Source organism: Enoplosus armatus, chromosome 2 (assembly GCF_043641665.1).
Source record: "Enoplosus armatus isolate fEnoArm2 chromosome 2, fEnoArm2.hap1, whole genome shotgun sequence".
Taxonomy (NCBI): Eukaryota; Metazoa; Chordata; class Actinopteri; order Centrarchiformes; family Enoplosidae; genus Enoplosus; species Enoplosus armatus.
The window spans coordinates 27,933,815-27,951,699 of record NC_092181.1 but is presented as its reverse complement, the minus strand read 5'-3'; the positions used below and the strand labels follow the sequence as shown (position 1 = coordinate 27,951,699).

Here is a 17,885-nt window from a genome sequence, read left to right as displayed (position 1 = left end):
AAAGGACCAAAATTAATGGATTTAAAGATATCTGATGAATGTCTAATCCAGGCCATTTTTCAAATTAAGGAAACTTAATATTTGTTAACCATATCGAAAAGTGACGTGAGAAAATAAACTACTGACTTAATATAAAGTGTCACCGAATATTTGTATTGATTAAGCTCAATTTCCTAAAATGAAATGATTTCAGAAGGTTCTGGATTGGTGTATTCAGGTTTTACTGCTTTACTTTGCCATGTTGAGCTGATTTGTTGCTACGCTTTGTTGAAAAGTCAGTTGTGCTACAGACGACCCCCATTGCTCCTCTCTACCAGATTGGGACATTTAACACCAGTTAATGGCACTACTCTGTCGAAACAACTCACAACTATAGAATAATAACTAACACTGTGAAATATAACAACGCGTGTGAGATGCTAACATTTTAGAAAATAAATTAGTTTGGGCAGAAATAACTGACAAAAGGCAACATAATCATGATGACTGAAACTTTCTGCTGATGTTATTTCATCACACTTGTACATTTGTATTTTGGTGGTTCAGAGCCGTTTTAGTTAACAGCCCACGCAGCGTGAAAATGTGCTAATGTTTGTTGGGTAGCAAGACAACATTTGTTAGCTGATGCTAAGCTAAACAGGGCTGTCACTTCTTCTTCTAACATTACTGTAAGGCAGTTGCATTTTACACAGCCTGCAAACAGCCTTACGTTTATCCATCTGTGGTCTCCAAAATCCCAAAAGCTTCTGCACTTCACAGATGGTTTGGTGTTAAGAAGAGAGAAGCGATAGCCCTAAGAGCTAACAAGTGAGCGAACTAGCCAAAGCTAGCTCCATAGCTAATTCCCAGAGGTCTGGGCTATGAGTTAGGGATGTGTTGTGATGATGAATAAATGTATGATAAAATGTTATGTGTGGTAGAAGGAATGCAATCTGTCAGGGAGGAATGAGCGGGAAACGGGCAACTAGCTAACTACGCTAGTTTCTGTACATCTTAGCTTTAGAGTAGAAGGCAGCTAGCTGGCTAAACTACACTGCCACATGCTTATCGTGTTAGAGTTTATAAATGATCACTTCTTTACAGCAGACTGTGAAGCTCAGCCTGCTAACATCCGGAGAGGCTAACATGCTAGCTAAAAGTTTAGATTCTGAAGGGAACAAAAGCAGGAAAACAGTTTGACTACAAATCCTTCAGGTGTTTTCTTGTTTAGCAACGCTGCTGTCAGTAAATCTGTCGACTGTTTCAGCTGTCTTCAAGTGTGACGTCCTTTTACAACTTACAGACATTTACTTTCCATCGAGTGTCGAAATGACGGGGGACGTTTAGTTGCATCCAATTCTACCACTGATTTCTTCTGCTTTTGGGGGTTCCTCTATTCTGCTTTATTTGTTGAGGTGATTCTGATGTTTTGAAATTCAAAAATAAAAGTGGCTAGCTGTATATAGCATAGCATCCCAGCATGTCATTTGTGAAGGAAAGAGTTTTCAGGACGACAGCTGCAGCGTCTTTATCCTCTGACTAGTTTCATTTAGTCCAAACAAAAATGACTACTTCAGTTTCTCATTTGACAAAAATGATAAAAATCAGCATCAACAAGTTTCATGACGTTACTGATGACGTCACTTTAAAGATGTTCGATCCTTCGATCCTGAAAACGATTCCGAGGATCCGTTTAGGTGAAATGCCTGAGTCAGCGTATCTAACGCAGTAAAGGCAGTAAAAGCTGAGAGACGCATCATTAAGACAGAAATCATGTTACTCTCCATCTGATTGGCTGATTGACCCGTGATGTAGTGACAGAGACAGAAAGCCCACGTCTGTGTTAACGTCTCAATTTATTAATTACATTTCACAATTTTATAAATTAATTTCTTGTTGACATCATTTACAGTATTTTACAATGTTGATTTTTCAGAGGTGCTCGGCTCTTTAAAGACCTATTAGACCTATTAGACCTATTAGACCTTCATCTGAGTCCTTAAAACAGCCAGTTGAAGAGTGAACATCATCATCATCATCGCTGGTGATGAAGTTTCTACTCTGCTGTGAGTTTCTGTTGGAGGTTTTTGTATCGCAGCAGCTCCTCGTCTGAAACAGACGGCCTGAAGTTCTCTAACGCTGCAGAGAAATCCTGGACGGAGACCAGGACAGGAGAGTCCTCCGAGTCCAGACCTGAGAGACAGAGAGACAGTTACAGTGTGAATGGAGACGGACGAGTCTTATTTTCAGGTCTTTGATCCGACTTTAATTTATTAATAATAATAATAATCCTGACGTCAACGCGTTCACATCTCAGTTATTATTACAGATGAGATGATGGACATGTACATGAAACAACAGGGCGCCGTGTTGTGGCTGCAGATCTATAGAAATAATGAAATGAGTGACAGGTTCATAACATCAGTTTGTAGTTTGCATGAAGCCGTTCTCCTTCAACTGAAGTGAAAACACCAAAACATCTGAAGTTAGAGGGTTTCTAATGAGACGAGTCGTGATTTTAGAGACTTTGCTACTGAAGAACTCAACACTACGTTATTAAAGTGAAATGTCTCCGACACGACGAGTCTCTGATGAACCGAGTTCAGACACTGAGGGATCTGGTTTACTTTGTGACGTCTGGTCCAATAAAAGCTGACAGAGTAACGACGACTGAAGGTTTGATCCCCACACTGTATTAACATTACTGAAGCTAATTAATATATCGAGAAGGTGACGACTAATACAGCTGACTGGGACTGTTGGACCAGTGAAGCATTAGTCCTCTGCAGCCGTTTGAATCCTGACTTCAGTCAGGTTAGAAGGGGACCCGGTCTCCCTGATGTCTCACCGTCGTCGATCAGAGAGATCTTCCTCTTGATGGCGGCCGTCATGGCGTCTGAACAGAGAGCGTACAGGTCGGCGCCGGTCATGTGAGCCGGGCATCGATCCACCACCTCCTGCAGGTCCACAGAGTCCAGCTGGAACCTGAAGTCAGTTTCAGACACATCAACACTCGACACCCTCCGTTTTGTTAAATATAAATTAGATTATATATCTATTAGAGACAGAAAGTTAATAATAAATCATTCAAATTTGACTTCTTCGTCTTCTAACGTGCAGACTCTGACCTGCACACATAATGTCTTCATGAATATAATTTATAATTAGTAATAATAGTAATTAATAATTATTAATTAATTATTATTTTCAGTTTTTATCAAAAATACATGTCCATGTATCTTTTTACCAGCAGCTGATTTGTGTTTTTTCTTTTCACTTTTTATCAACAAACATGAAACTAAATGTGATCTGTCTTTAACACGTTTAAAATGTGTAGAGAACTAAAAGGAGGAGCTCCTTAAATCAACAGAAGACAGACAGCTGCTGCTGGACACGTCGGACGCAGGACTTCTTCTTGTTATTAAGGTCCAGTAGGGGGAGCTGTTCTTACTTTCTGAGGATGGCCTGCAGGACCTGCAGCTGAGAGACCCGGTCCTCGTTGATTCCAACATAGACCAGCTTATCGAACCTGAAGAAGACACAAAGACAGTCCACAAGAGATCCAGACCCACGGCAACATTTCACAGACCTGGACACATCTGGACACATCTGGACACATCTGGACATCATGTTTCACTTTAACACAAAGATCGATAAAGTTTTGTTGAACTCTGACTGAGTGTGTGTGTGTGTGTGTGTGTGTGTGTGTGTGACAGTGTGTGTGTGTGTGTGAGCGTGTGACAGTGTGTGTGTGTGTGTGTGTGTGTGTGTCTGACCTGCCGGGCCTCAGCAGTGATTGGTCCAGCAGGTCTGGACGGTTTGTGGCTCCGATCACAAACACCCCCACAGTGGAGTGCAGAGCGTCGAGCTCGGCCAGCAGCTGGGACACGACTCTGCAGACAGATTCAATCAAACTTTATTGATCCTGCTGACATCACAGCGGACTTCACAATAAAAGACCAAAGAAGCAGACCGAAAATACAACATAAGACTAAAAAATAGCAACAACCAGGAGAGAATATGCAATTAAAGAAGTTTAAATCCAGACAGAGACAGTTAAGTGTCCTTCACTGACCTGGAGTCAGACACTCACCTGTCCATCACCCCTCCAGAGTCTCCACTGCGCCCCCTGCTGGGAGCCAGAGAGTCCAGCTCATCGAAGAAGACGACGCAGGGAGCAGCTGAGCGCGCTCTGCTGAACACTGAACACAACATCCACATGAGTCTGAGATCAGAGGACACGAGACGTCCAGAAACACAACAGACGATCCGGATGATCTAAAGCACTTCGCTGTCACTGAACTGCCATGTTGAATCATGAAGCAAATATCTGAAGAAGAATCTACTTAATGTTAAACTCATTTGGACCTCAGAAAACAAATCTCTGACTCGCACTTCTTGTTATTTCACGGACACTCTGCCTTCTGTCTTATTGATCACTAAACTGAAACTGGATCAGTCGTCAGCTTCATCTTCAACAACCTGACATTCACTTCATTGGTTTCAGAGCTGATCTTGTGTTTGAAGTTGTGGGTCTTTAAACTGTGATGGATGTTTACTTCAGACGGTCGCATATTAACGCTCATTACTGCCAGACAAACCTTCTCTGATGTTCTCTTCACTCTGACCCACGTACATGTTGATGAGCTCCGGACCTTTAACACTGAAACACAGTTTACACAGAGACCAGGTGTTACAGGAGAGACCAGAACAAACAGAACTGACTCTGGATCAGGAAGAACCGGATTCTACGAAGTCTCTGAGCGTGAGGAGTGTTGTCTCTGATGTTGTCACCATGAACTCTCCTGAAACCACACCGTCGGTCGGCAGTCACTGTTCTCAGACCAGTTAAGCTCAGCTGTCATCAGTACTGGTGAGTCCTGACTTTGTGCTGTGCTCTGTACTGCCCCCTGCTGGCAGCCAGACACGAGTCTTTAACAGAAGCCTGATCTCACCTGCATCTACAAACAGCTGTGAAATGAATTTACTCAACACGTGGAAAAAAACAGAACAAGAAGCTTCCATCTCTTCATTTCCAGCAACAAGAGGACAAAAACGAAAGAAAAGCGTCACTTCTTCCATATCGCCGCTTCCAAAACATGACTGATCATTTTCTGATCTACATCTGGAAAACATCTGTCTTGTTGGAAAGATCTTGTATAAAGTTTTTAATTGAAAACACAGAGTCCTGGTGTCTGCATCAAACATGACTACATCTTAAGAAAAGATGAAACCTGAACCATCGACCAAGTCTGAAGAGAACCAAACACCCCCGGGTCCTGCTGTCTGCTGGTTACAAACCAGCAGCACCGAGGAAGCTGAAGGCGTTCCTACCTGAGGAAGGTCATGGAGCACTCGGTAGCCACGGCTTTGGCCAGCAGAGTTTTCCCTGTTCCTGGTGGTCCGTACAGCAGGACCCCGGTCCGGTTCAGACCCAGAGACAGGAGCTCTGGATGCTGCAGAGGAAGCTGAACCGTGTCCAGGATCTCTTTCTTCACCTGCTGCAGACCTCCAACATCCTCCCAACGCACATCAGGGATCTGTTCACACACAGAGGAGCTACAGTTAACCAGCAGTTAACCAGCACTTAACCAGCACTTAACCAGTTTCTGGCAGTTTCAGAAACTTGTTTTGCTGAACTGGGACTCATCACCTTGGGAGCCCCGATGGCCGTGGACTGGGCTTCCTGCAGGGTCTCCAGGGCGATGGTGAAGTCCTGGTTCAGGATGGTCACTCCACTGGAGCACAGATCCTCCTCCTGCCGGCCAGAACTGCACACACAACAGGACTTTAAACACCAGCCGATGAAGAGGAGGAGGTCTGTTTCACACATTATGATGAAGTTCTTGGAAACATGAGTTGATCATTCAGTCATTACAGTCTGTTTTAGTTTGGATGTTTTCTGGTTTCTAAAACCAGTTTTTGGGGATCGAACTCCCGACTCTCTGCCCACATGTTCAGAAAGAGTTTTCATTTGGAAGGCAAACTGTTGTTATTCTGTTATATATTCTAATAAAACTGTATTTTATATTCCACCACAGCCTTCGACCCTCTATGTTCTTGTCTAATGTGTTTTGCTATTAAAATGAAGGTAAATGATATGTACAGTAGTCCAAGCAGAATAACTGGGTGTTGGGTGTCCTCGTGGCTAATATGTAGTGGAAGTGTAATGACAGAACAAGGACACTACTCAGTTGTTTACTTTATGGTGCTTCAGTTATCAATGTATTAACACATTAGGTCGCTGTAACTCACCTGATGCTACCGTGAGCATTTAGTTAATAACCTCAGACAGTCGGTCGATGAGTATTTACTCACGTACAGTATTTATGTTGATGTTGCAGAATAAATTCTGCAGTCGAGCTGAACGGAAGCTAAAGTTTCTGCCTCTTTGTTTTAAACAGAGCTACAGGATTTAGGAGTCCACGCAGGTACACAACACATGGGGGCTCTGCTCTGCACTGCAGGCTTTTTCTACATGTTGCATTTACAAACTTGGGTTATAAAAAGCTCAGAGTGTCTTTTTGCCTCCCAGACCATCCAGAATATCACCATATCTGTCTTAATGTCACATGAATGCCATTCTGGACGTCATTCTGAAAGAACTTACTTGTTTTTAGTGGTCATTTGTGCAGAACTATTAAAACACAGTAAACTAGATACTCAGTTCCCAGTTTATGAAGTAGACTTAGCTCAAACTAGTTCAATCCAAGACAACAGTCCTGCAGTCGATTCCACCTTCGTTAAGATAAGAGTGTTCAGTTTCTGTTGTTTACTGTTTAATGATTTTGTCTGTTTCTTCCTTTTATCCCAAATATATTCTCAGCAGATTATTGAGACTCATACATTGTATGAATGTACACACTCATAAATATGTTGGATTATATGCAACGTTTAATTTCCAAACTTTTCTTAATCTCCTTTCATGCAAATGTTTCAGCTACAAGTAGAAGAAATACTGTACATATTAGAAAGAAAAATGATGTCTGATGTTTACAGTCTGAGATTGAAGCCAACACTGAGTCATGTGACCGTCCTGCTGGTTCAGCAGTGAACCTCCAGCCCTTTAAGAGCGTGTATGCTGGTGAAACCTCCCTCATTTTGGATGCAATAAAAGCTCTGACATGATGTGTTGTTTTTGTTTGACATTTCTTCCCTATTTTTTAATTCAAAACTTTTTTTCCAATTATTTATTTATTTATTTATTTATTTATTTATTTGTAGTCATTATTTTCCTTTATTATTTTCAGTTATTTGGAAGTAACCACACTTCTTTTGTCTATGTTTGTTTTAATTCTTGTCTGTTTTGTGTTTGTGTTTATTTTTAAATGAATTCCATAAAAGCTAAGACAGAAAAAAACAGAAGCTTGCCAGTCCTGCCATGCCTAGATACGGTTGCTATGCTGCGATTGGACAGTCCTTATTTGGGGGTTTGCTAGAATGTTTTCTTTTAAATTCTTCGTACTTTTACTTCGGAGTCGTTGGAATGTCATGACATCATCAAAGCATCAAAGCCAATGTGGCGCTGCCGTTTCTTATATAAGGGGTCGTATCTGCTCTGGGAGCTCGTACAAGGACCCCAATCGAAGTCTTACTTTAGTCAGATGTCTGATTTTCCAGAGCACATTCACATTCCCCTCCAAGGAGACGAACACAGCGACTGCAAACGGACGCAAACAGATACGATGAATACAACACAGAGACACGAGAAGATGGATCAGGCCCTTCCCCCGGCCACACCCGAGACTCTCCGCCCCCTCGTCCGACTATTCCTGGACAATCTGACGGCGGTACAGTGGGTGAAGTTGGAATCTGGGTCTGTTGACGAGGCCACAGAAAACCTCATAATGCAAATGTGTGTGGATATAATTAACGCCGTTTCCAGATACATTTGTGAGGCATTCCAGCAAAGCCCCCCAGAGGAGAGTGACTTGCAACTGACGCAAAGTCCTCCCAAATCACCCAGAAGCGCTTCTGGATCTGACGAGTCACGGAAGAACAATTTGATATCCGAAGACCAGGTCCACGAGTGTCTGGGTGACACTATTTCTCTCACTCTTGCGGAGGTGATGGGTGTCCAGGACATCCGTTGCCAGAGCGCAAAGGAGGTGACAGAGCTTGTGGTGAAAGAAGTAACCAAGAGTGTAAACTCCGAGCTCGCCAAAAGTTCTGGAGGAAGTGGAAGCGGAGGCAGCAGCGAGGGAAACATACCGCAGTGCTTCAAGTCTTCCACCCGCAGACTAAAGGCCATAGTTAGACACATGGTCAAAATACTGAAGAAACACGCGGCTAAGATGACCTGCAGACCTAGGTCAAGTAATGACAAGCCAGGTCAGCAAAGGTCAAAACTGGAATCACAGGAAATCAAGTCCACCATGGAAAGACCGACAGAGCAGGACAAGGAGCTGGTTGAAAGCGAGGAGTCATCTCAGACCCTCGTAACTCCTCTGGAAGATGACAAACCAGACAAGGTTTCTTCTGGGGACAGCTTCGTGGATACAGCCGTCGACGCGGTGAAGAAGATCCTGGAGGAACAGGCGGTTAACATCGGTGCCTTCGACTTCAACGATGACATCTCAAATGAGGAACTCAGCCTGTTTGTGAGCAGCTCCTCTCAGGATACAGAGAGAGCAGCATCTGAGATTGTCAGACTTATAATGGAAGAGCTTAAACTGGAAACAGAGGCCAAATCTACGTCCTGCTGGAAAAGGGTGGGAAGCAAAATCAAGGCGTTTTTTGTCCACAGATTTGCAAAGGACTCAATCCTCAGCTTTGTGACAAAACTGAGGCGCAAACTTGACTGCTTCACAACACCAAAAGACAAAACATCTCTGAAGCTGCTAGTTCAGGGGGTGGATTGCTTGGTGGAGGACATGATCCCACCAGAGGAAGATCCAGAGACAGGAAAGAGCACACACGAGGTGTGCATCTACCAAAGAATTGCCAAAGACATTTCCGGCGGCCAACACCAAATTACTGCGAAGCAGCTGGGTGATGTGGTATTCCACCATCTCAAACCTGACAAGAAACACAAGCTGCACTGTCAGGTCCAGATTAATATGGAAGTGGACAAATTCATGAAGCTGATGTGGAACTGGCTCAACCAGCAGGTACAACAGCAAGAGAAAAAGAAGGACCTCCTGAGCGTTGCCCTGAGGCGCATTAAGGCAGAAGTGCAGAGTTTGCCAGCACTCACACAGGGCCGCTTGGTACTGGAGAGCCACACTTTGACACCTGTGTCTGAAGCAGCACCAGCTTCTACCACTGATGAGCCAGCTATCAGTGATGAAGCCGTTGAAGCTGCTCGTGAGACCACAGCACAGCCAGTCCAAGAGTGGGACCCACTGTGCTGCGTGATGCTGGTGTCGGGACTGGTTAACCAGATTATGAAAAATCGGCCCATTAATCTGTCCACTGTTGACATCAAAACCACCATCATGACACTGAAAGAGATGCTGTGGGAAGAGACTACAGGCTGTGACGTTACTATCAAGGCAAGTGGGAAACACATTAAACGGACAGTCAAGGCAGTTCACAAAGAGCTGTGCAAGAAGATGGGCAGCGCAGGACTGCTGCAGATGAGCCTGCTGTCACAGGATGCATTGATTTACGAATACGTAATCGAGACTGTAAAAAGGCACCTGATGACACCGAAAAAGAGTAGCGGCATTAACACCATCTTCAAATCAGTCTTCAAGACCATGGGCCAAGCCGTTCTCCGCCTGCTTAAAAACTAGCCGCAAAGAGTAATCACTAGCGGTGGGTGGGTGGGTGGGTGGGGCCTTTTTCACAGCAGACATTTTGGCTCGTCACAGCAGGAAAAGCACAAGTGTAATTGATAATATTAAAAACCACTCCCTGCCATTTAGGCGAGTTAGTTCCAAGATCCCGGTATTGTGCATGCTGGCTCCTGCTGGTCTACAAGTCGAAACCTCTGCTGTGAAAAAGGTCCATTGGGGCCTGAAGATCCAAGCTCACGTCCAGTTAGTAGCACTGAGTTCTACCTGGATATGATGCAGGACTTCAGGTCTCTCAAGGCCACACAGGCCCCTCGGTGTTCAACACTGAGGCCTCGCAGCAATTAGCTAAGGGTTCATTTCCGGGCCCCACGCTGTGAGGTGCACACGCGTGCTCCCTGTGTTGCCGTGGGTTTACTCCGAGCACTTCGGTTTCCTCCCACATTTTAAATGATTTGAAATCAAAATCAAATCAAAATATATTCAAGTGAAAATAAAAATTAAAAAAAATTCTAAATGAAATCTCTGTTTCTTCTCTATTATTTGCTGCAAAGGTGCAGATGTGTAACTCAGACTTGAGTTGTGTTGGTTAAAAGATCATTCCAGTTTATTATAACTCAGGTCATGAAACTGGCTCGTCATAAACAAAATAGATCAATAGATAGATCAATAGATAGATATGTTCTCCGACCGTTCTCACTTATTCCCATGAGAAAATAAATAAAATAGCTTTTGAAAAATTGTGCATCTTAAAATAAAGTGCTTAACTTTAGAAAAACTAAATAAAGTGTAGCAGCAGCTGAGTTTCCCTTTTTCTCTGTTAACTGTCTCACATCTTCACAGTCTCTCTCCCTGTATCGGCCTCTCGCCTCTGTCTGGATTCAGAGTCGCCTTTCTTGAGCCGCTAAACCAGCGCTGTAAAGACTAGAAAAGCTTAAAATAAGGTTAAAATAGAAGCGCCCCGTCATTATTGATTACAGGTCCGGGTCCGTACAGGACGGCGTCTGGGTCCGGACTCGGACCGCGGTCCGCCATGCTTTAAAGTCTCACCAGGTGTGGATCAGCCTCCTGCAGGCGGCTCTGCCTGCCTCGACCAGCAGCGCACTCAGATCCCCCAACACAAAACCCTGAGGAGGAGGAGGAGGAGGAGGAGGAGGAGAGATCATGAGTGAGTACACTTGCTGACTGTCAGGGTTTCACATTTAAAACATCCTCTGCTGACAGTGTGAACAGGAGTCACATGACTTCAAGACTGCAGTCAGTGGATCTGTACTGGTCTGTACTGGTCTGTACTGGTCTGATGTGACGTACTGCAGTGAGTTTGGAGAGTCTCTCCAGGTTGACGTCTCTCCCCAGGTGAAGGTCTCGGCTCAGGCTGACCAGCATGGAGAGCCGCTGCTCCTCAGTGGGACTCTCTAACGCCACCTGGTGGACAAACGCCGCCATGACGCCTGCAGACAGATCTCGAGGTCTGCAGACCGTCGCCACCACCACCACACTGAAACACAAAGACCACCACGACCTCAGCAGGAGTTTTGTGAGCAGATGGGGGTTCTGAGCTCTGCATGAGGTCATTACATATTATTTAATCGTCAGTGAGAGAATATAATGTCGCACCTGTCGACTCTTTACCTGAAAATATCAAAAATATAATAAAGTTCAACAGAAAGCTCGAAACAGGAAACCACATTAGTGTTACTGAGGGTTAAAGGCAGTCAGAGACCTGGGGGGGGCGCTGTGGAGCAGCTGGCAGAGCGCGGCCGGGACCCTGCCGTCCTCCTCGGCGCCACCTCGAGGTCTGAGCAGGAGCTGCAGGTTCCTGAGCAGCAGGATGCAGGGCTGCAGGGCGTCGGCCCGCTGAAACACCGAGGCCAGCTTCACCTCCGAGGCTGCAGGAGTGTCAGCGCGCACACACACACAGTCCACCTGCACACAGGTGACAACAGGAAGTGTAACCGTGACAACGTGTAACAGCAGCCACGTCGATACTCAGAGCTGTCGTACCTTCAGCAGGTGGAGGTTCAGTCTGCGACTCGCCGCGCCGACCGCCGTCATCTTACCGCTTCCTGCAGGACCGTGAAGCAGGACGGTGCAGCCAGACAGAGACCTGCTCCAACCACACAAAACACTGACATCACTGATCACATGACCACATGTCCCATCATGCTCTTCTCTGTGACACGGCCTGGAGATTCAGTTCCCAGCAGACAGGTGAGCTACCTGTGGTGCAGGTGTGGGAGGATGATGCTGCTGATGAGGTCGACGGTCTTGTGGAGGCCCGGAGGAGACAGACTGGTCCACAGAGACGCTCCGGCCACAGAGGGGACGGGGCTGTTGGCGGACGCTCCCTGAGGAGACACACAAACCCACTGATGAGGCCGAGACACACCAGCTGATCAAAACCACCACCATCAAAACCACATCCTGGTCCTGATCCTTTACGTGACATGGACTCTGAGTGTATGTGTCGAGGCAGACACGACGATGAAGCTGAACTGCGGAATCAGACATGAGGCCGGCGGTTCATCTTCATCAGTAATGAGGGTCTTTGGGGGTCACGCAGGACTGATGCTGGAGGTCTCCCCTCAGGTCACACCTGGCCTCATTTTTATCATTTTTAAAACAGAAAAAATATTTGTCAAAGTGTTCTAAAGAGCCGACTGATTATTCTTATTCTTAACATGAGCTGCAATAAATGGTGTCCCTAAGAATTGTGGGAGAAAATCCTGATTGGTGCAGCCCTAACTGATACAGACAGGCTGAGGTCAGAGGTCAAAGGTCACCATGTAGAGTGAGGTGTGCAGTCTGTCCGCCAGGTGAGCTCCTCCTCCTCCGTCTCTCTCTGCTGACGGACACACCGTCTGCACTCTGAAGAACAGCACTGGACACCTGACAGAGGTCAAAGGTCACACAGACACAGACACTAACACATGATGTTTCCACGTCTGAATCAGGATCAGGACTTTGTTAGTCTTCTTCTTGTTCGTGTACCTGTGTATTCCCTCTGAAGTGTTCTCCAGCAGGTCTGGATGGTTTTCAGCTGGAACAGTCAGGATGTCTCCCTGTGAAACCAGTCTGCACAGAGAGACAAACTGGTTAGACTGGGAGTCTGCTCCTCTGTGATGTTTATGTTTTCACTGAAATGAACATCGACTCACAACAGGAGAGATTTGGACTAAAACCTGCTAACAGCTCGTTGTTGATTTAGTAACTTTAATTTTAGCATAATGACTTTGTATGTATAGCTTAGCATTCTAGCACGTACCATGTCAGCCTGTGAACATGCATCCGGTCAGCAGGATAACATGCTAACATTTAGCAGATTAGCGTAACACGCTAACATTTAGCAGGTTAGCCTTCGACAACATCATGCCAAAGCTCAGCTGAGGCTGACACGAATCGATCATCAGACACAAACCTTCTGTTTCATCCTGACGACCTGGTTTCATGTCAACTGATCAAATATTTGTAAAGATGTTATGAGGCTCAAAGTGTTGGACTGAAGCTGGGTCTCAAATGCGGACTACACGCTAATTCTCAGCAGGTTTTGAGTGTGTGGTGTGTTCACACAGAGTAAAACAAATAAATAGCAAATGGTGAAGAGACAGATCAAGATTTTTTTTATTTTCCCTGTTCGTGAGGTTTAATGGACGTGTGATTCTACAGTCAGCTCATGCATCATCGTGTTAGTGTGAAGCTGCAGTAACAGCATGTTGGTCATTATCTAGTACGCAGTGTGGACCTGGACACGGCGCTGACCTGGGCGTCCTGAAGTGTTCAGACAGCAGGTTGTCGTAGCAGCTGAGGTGGTTGTACAGCGGAGACACGACCGGCTGGATGTGAAGCTCGCTGGCGAACGCCGGAGAAGCCGAGCGACAGAAACTGTCGGAGTGACGACCGCCGGACGCCGGAGGAGACGGTCTCCACCTCTGAGACAAAACCACAAGAGACCTGATCAGAGCGGGTCGGCAAGAAACAACCAACTGTTATTAGTATTCACCAATTAACTGCACTCACTTCCAGTTTTTCACAGTAAAAATCTTTTATCTTTATTTGCTTGTGACATTTGAATTCTGGCTTTTATATCAGAGTATCATTATCAGCTATCAGTCAGGGTACAGAGAGATACTGTATGCTGAACCTTTCACAACATATCCAGGTTCACCGAGCCCTGCTGTAAAGCACATGAGGCTTGTACTGAAGCATGAGGGCAGGTCTGGGATCAAGTCGTGGTCCTGCTGCCAACACAGTATCTAAAAGTCAGATATCAAACTGGAAGTAAAATGTTATTATAACCAATACGCAGACACAAGTTCATGAAGGAGGCGAGCCGTCAGTGAGGTTTATGATTGAACCGGTCTTTGGGGGGGGGGTCACCTGTGCGACCTCGTCTGACTGCAGCTGGACGTCCTGACCACCACAGGTCGTGTTCCAATTTGTTGAAACTTGACCTTTTGAAAAAGTGACAGCCCTGATATAATCCCATTTCTACTCGTGACCCCACAGACTGCAGCTCTCGGAGTTACGAGCTTTCCATTTGTGTCTCGTTTCAATGATGTTTAGAGAAGAGAGGAAACAATACTTCAAAGAGCAGATTAGAGGACAGGAAATAAAAAGAGATGTCAGTTTTCTTACTTCCTGTCCTGATAATCATTTTGTGACCCCCTTAGATTCACCTCGTGACCCCTCGCAGGGGCCCCGACCCCCAGGTTGGGTACCACAGTGTGTTCAGAGTGTGTGTGTGTGTGTTGAAGCACCTTCATCCTCAGTGTGCAGCTGCTCACAGGGATCTCTTCTCCGTCAGTCATGTTGAACCACAGAGTTGCTGATATGAAACCAACTTCATTGTGGTTCTGGTTCAGGTTCAGGTTCAGGTCTGGACTTAGCGTTAAATCCACCACCAGCACAGAGACCAGACGCTCTCTGCAGACGCCCCCCCTGACCTCAGTCTGACCTGCAGGAGGTCTGGAGGACCCGGCTGGCCTCGACAGCTTCACCCACTCCTGGTTGAACAGCCCCAGCCTGAGAAGCAGCTGTTTGCTCAAAAACACACAGCTGTCCACGTCCACAGCAGCTCCCTGCTGACCTTCGACCCCCAGCCATCGCCGAGTGTCCACCACCCGGACGTCCACCCTGCACTCCAGCGCCTGCAGGACGCCTGAGAACCCCGAGCCCAGCAGCTTCCTGTTGTCAAGAAGAGACCGCCCCCCTCCGAGGCCGTCGGCGTAATGAGCGAAGTCTGACACACACAGCCTGAGCGGTCTGCAGGGCGGGGGGGCGCCTGGGGGGTCCTCGGAGTCCCAGCAGTCTGTCAGGACCAGAGACGTGGCGGCTGTGATCCGGCCCTGTGTCACAGGACTGCAGTCCAACACCAGCAGCTCCAGCAGCTGCTGCTGCACCTGAAAACACGTCAAACATGTGACAGAGTTCTGGATGCAGAGCTGAAAATGAATCAGCGTCCATTTAATAATACAATCAAAAACAGCAAAACTTCTTTCCTTTATGATCGTAAACAAAAAAAACAACATTTTTTTAATAAGGATCTGCAACTTCGTCATAAGACAAGAAAGGATCGTTAGTCACCAACTGCTGCTGTCTCTGTCCTTTTTTCTGATTGAATACTTTGGAGTTTTCTCTTTAAATTGTTTTACATTTCACAGCCAAAAGGATTCATTGATTTATCCAAACTGTTCGCTCATCTGTTGCTGATTCTTGACAAATGAAACAAAACAGGTTTTCAATTAGATTAATGAATAAATCAAACAAAACATATATTTTTAAAAACATGACTTTGGTTATCGTGGATATCATTTAAAACAACCTTATTTCTAGTTACCGATTCTACTTCGTTATATAATACATCTTTAATATCTGACAGTGTTGAAATAAAAACGGTTTCCCTTTTGATGCTTTTAAGTTTCCATGTCTGTCAGTTCATGTCACAACGTCCACATTTACACTGAAGTCCAAACAGATTACAGACCAGTTCAAACATTCACACACATGCAGCTGCCGGAGACCTGACGTGTCAATACATCAAGTATTAATAAAGTTTAATAACCCGTCCCAGAGTCTCACCTGTCCCGGGTCCGCTCCCAGCAGCGGGTGTCGGGGAAGCAGCAGCGGGTCTCCATGCCGGGCCAGCAGCCACTGTCCAGGGCGGCAGAGCTCCAGCAGCCCGCAGGTGAACTGCTCAGTTCCGGCCCAGCGGAGGCTCTGCCTGGTGCGGGCTCCCAGCACCACTCTGTCCAGGGTGACCGGCTCCAGAGCCCGGACAGTCCCCGTGCTGCCGTGCCGCTGGAGCCCGTGGTGCCGCAGAAAGAGGCGACTGGTGAACAGCCGGACCCGGCTCCCGCACTCGGCTCTGGAGGAATTTCCCCCGCCGCAGCCCGCAGTCTCTTCCTCGGTGGTCGGGTGAAGGCGCAGTAAAATGCCCGGCCTCCCGGAGCGCTGAGGCCCCTGCGGGGTGAAGAGGACGGTCGGTGGGTCGGTGTCATTCTTGAACACTGAATCCAGGTGAGATTTTAATATCAAAACATCCAGAGGACTCAGGTGTGAAGGAAAACTCTCCAAACAGCACAACTCGACCTGCGCCGCCATCTTGGACAGCGTCATCGCCGCTGCGTGTTGACGGTGTCTGGCGCGTCATCACGGCCACCTAGTGGACGACCAGAGGAACTACAACCTAAGACTGAGTTCCAAAACCACCTCCTGAACCCTAAATCTAACATAATAATTATAATAATTATAATAATAATAGTATATATAATATTTATCTCACATTTAACGTCACAGATGAGCCCATAATATTTCAATAGACCGATTTTGCAGTTTAGTTTAAAGTCACTGGTCGTGACCAGATAACACATAAATAATGTAATATTGCTATAATATTAATATAGAGACTATAACGTAAAAAATAATATATAGTATAAAATTTCTGGCGTTAAGGCTGCAGTCATTTTCATGACACATCCATGTGTATAACACGATGATAACATGACGTCTGACCTCAACAGTGTTTAAAGGCCTCATGTTAGCTGTAAATGTGTCTGTATTTGAGGACATTTATAAAGAATGGGTTATATTCATAAGTGTGAAGTGCTACTTTTAAAAGTATTTAAAGTGTTAGATTTGTAAAATGTACTTTGAAACATGAACGTAGTAGCTGATGTAGGTTTCTAATGCTATTTAATAAAACAACTCTGTCTTAAGTGTGAGTGCACATGCTCGTATGTTCACAGCCTGAATGGTGCTGAAGAGGAATGAGAATAAATAAAACAATGGACACAGTGGAAGCATTTTATCCACTTCGTCATCAGAAAACTCCTGGCTTTCTGTACTTTATGATATATGTTACTGAGTGGAAGGAAGTTTAAGAAAGTGTCTGCTTTAATTACTTTAGATCACTTTGTAGAGATCTGTTTTCTCTGTGGCATTAACAGATCTTTTTTTATGTTGATTAGTGTCATTAAATCTAAATTGATTAAATGTTAGACTATAGAGGCACAAAAGGGTCCCATGGGAGGTAGAGCAGGTCGCCCCCCCCCGTCCACATGTCGAAGTGCTGTTGGGCAGACACTGAACCCTTACTTGCTCCTGATGGAGGCTAGCAGCTCCGTCGCCATCAGTGTGAATGTGTGAATGAGACCAATCTGTAAAGCGCTTTGGGAACCGTTACGGTTGAAAAGCACCATTTAGGTGAAGTCCTTTTACCATTTGTTGAGTGTTGATTAAAATGTGTCGTCCCGTTGGGTCCAGTCAAAATTTGGACTTGTGGTTATACAGACCTGAGGCCGGTGGCGAGTCAAGATGGACCTGATTGTGGAAAGTCTGGATCCTGATCAGTTCGGGTCCTTGGGTTTACTGGAAACCAGTGAGAAAAGAATGACAAGACGCCCTTCCACATGACCAAGACTTTACTTCACAGCTCAGTGCCCATCGACCCCGTACAAACACAACATGGGCTCCAACAACCAGCAGGCCTTTGCACTGTCAGCAGAATCCAAGCAGGTATAACTTCCTCTCATGGTTAACCCTGTTTTTCTCATGCGTAAAAAACAGGCATAGTGCCAACACATTGGAACAGAAGGTTAAAGACTTGAAATGTACACTTTGCTTGGCAAGATAAAAAATAAAGATGTCTTTATGGGAAATGATTCTATTATA

General features: G+C 45.6%; 1 protein-coding gene across 2 annotated transcripts; it reads right to left on the bottom strand.

Moving 5' to 3' along the window:
* Positions 1 to 1,839: 1,839 nt before the first annotated feature.
* Positions 1,840 to 16,331, bottom strand: pex6 (peroxisomal biogenesis factor 6). Of its 2 annotated transcripts, XM_070922385.1 has the most exons (18): positions 15,795 to 16,331; positions 14,474 to 15,115; positions 13,476 to 13,645; positions 12,708 to 12,791; positions 12,500 to 12,605; positions 11,937 to 12,064; positions 11,721 to 11,826; positions 11,440 to 11,642; positions 11,028 to 11,214; positions 10,767 to 10,843; positions 5,633 to 5,750; positions 5,314 to 5,519; positions 4,581 to 4,642; positions 4,073 to 4,181; positions 3,756 to 3,872; positions 3,431 to 3,508; positions 2,828 to 2,964; positions 1,840 to 2,172 (listed from the first exon to the last, which is right to left on the bottom strand). In XM_070922385.1, exons 1-18 carry the CDS (start codon positions 16,329 to 16,331, stop codon positions 2,036 to 2,038), a joined length of 3,204 nt encoding a protein of 1,067 aa, XP_070778486.1. In that variant the 3' UTR covers positions 1,840 to 2,035. The 2 variants fall into 2 exon arrangements, 1 of the variants encoding a protein (XP_070778486.1); XR_011598782.1 differs by lacking the exons at positions 1,840 to 2,172; positions 2,828 to 2,964; positions 3,431 to 3,508; positions 4,581 to 4,642 and having other exon boundaries at positions 11,721 to 11,823.
* Positions 16,332 to 17,885: the final 1,554 nt, after the last annotated feature.

Excerpts from the sequence above, each read along its gene's own strand:
- pex6 (XM_070922385.1), bottom strand. The coding sequence starts at position 16,331 with ATGACGCTGTCCAAGATGGCGGCGCAGGTCGAGTTGTGCTGTTTGGAG. Across the intron at positions 12,792-13,475 it reads GAACACTTCAGGACGCCCAG|ACTGGTTTCACAGGGAGACA; the intron begins GTCAGCGCCGTG and ends CTCTCTGTGCAG. Across the intron at positions 5,520-5,632 it reads CGGCCATCGGGGCTCCCAAG|ATCCCTGATGTGCGTTGGGA; the intron begins GTGATGAGTCCC and ends GTGTGTGAACAG.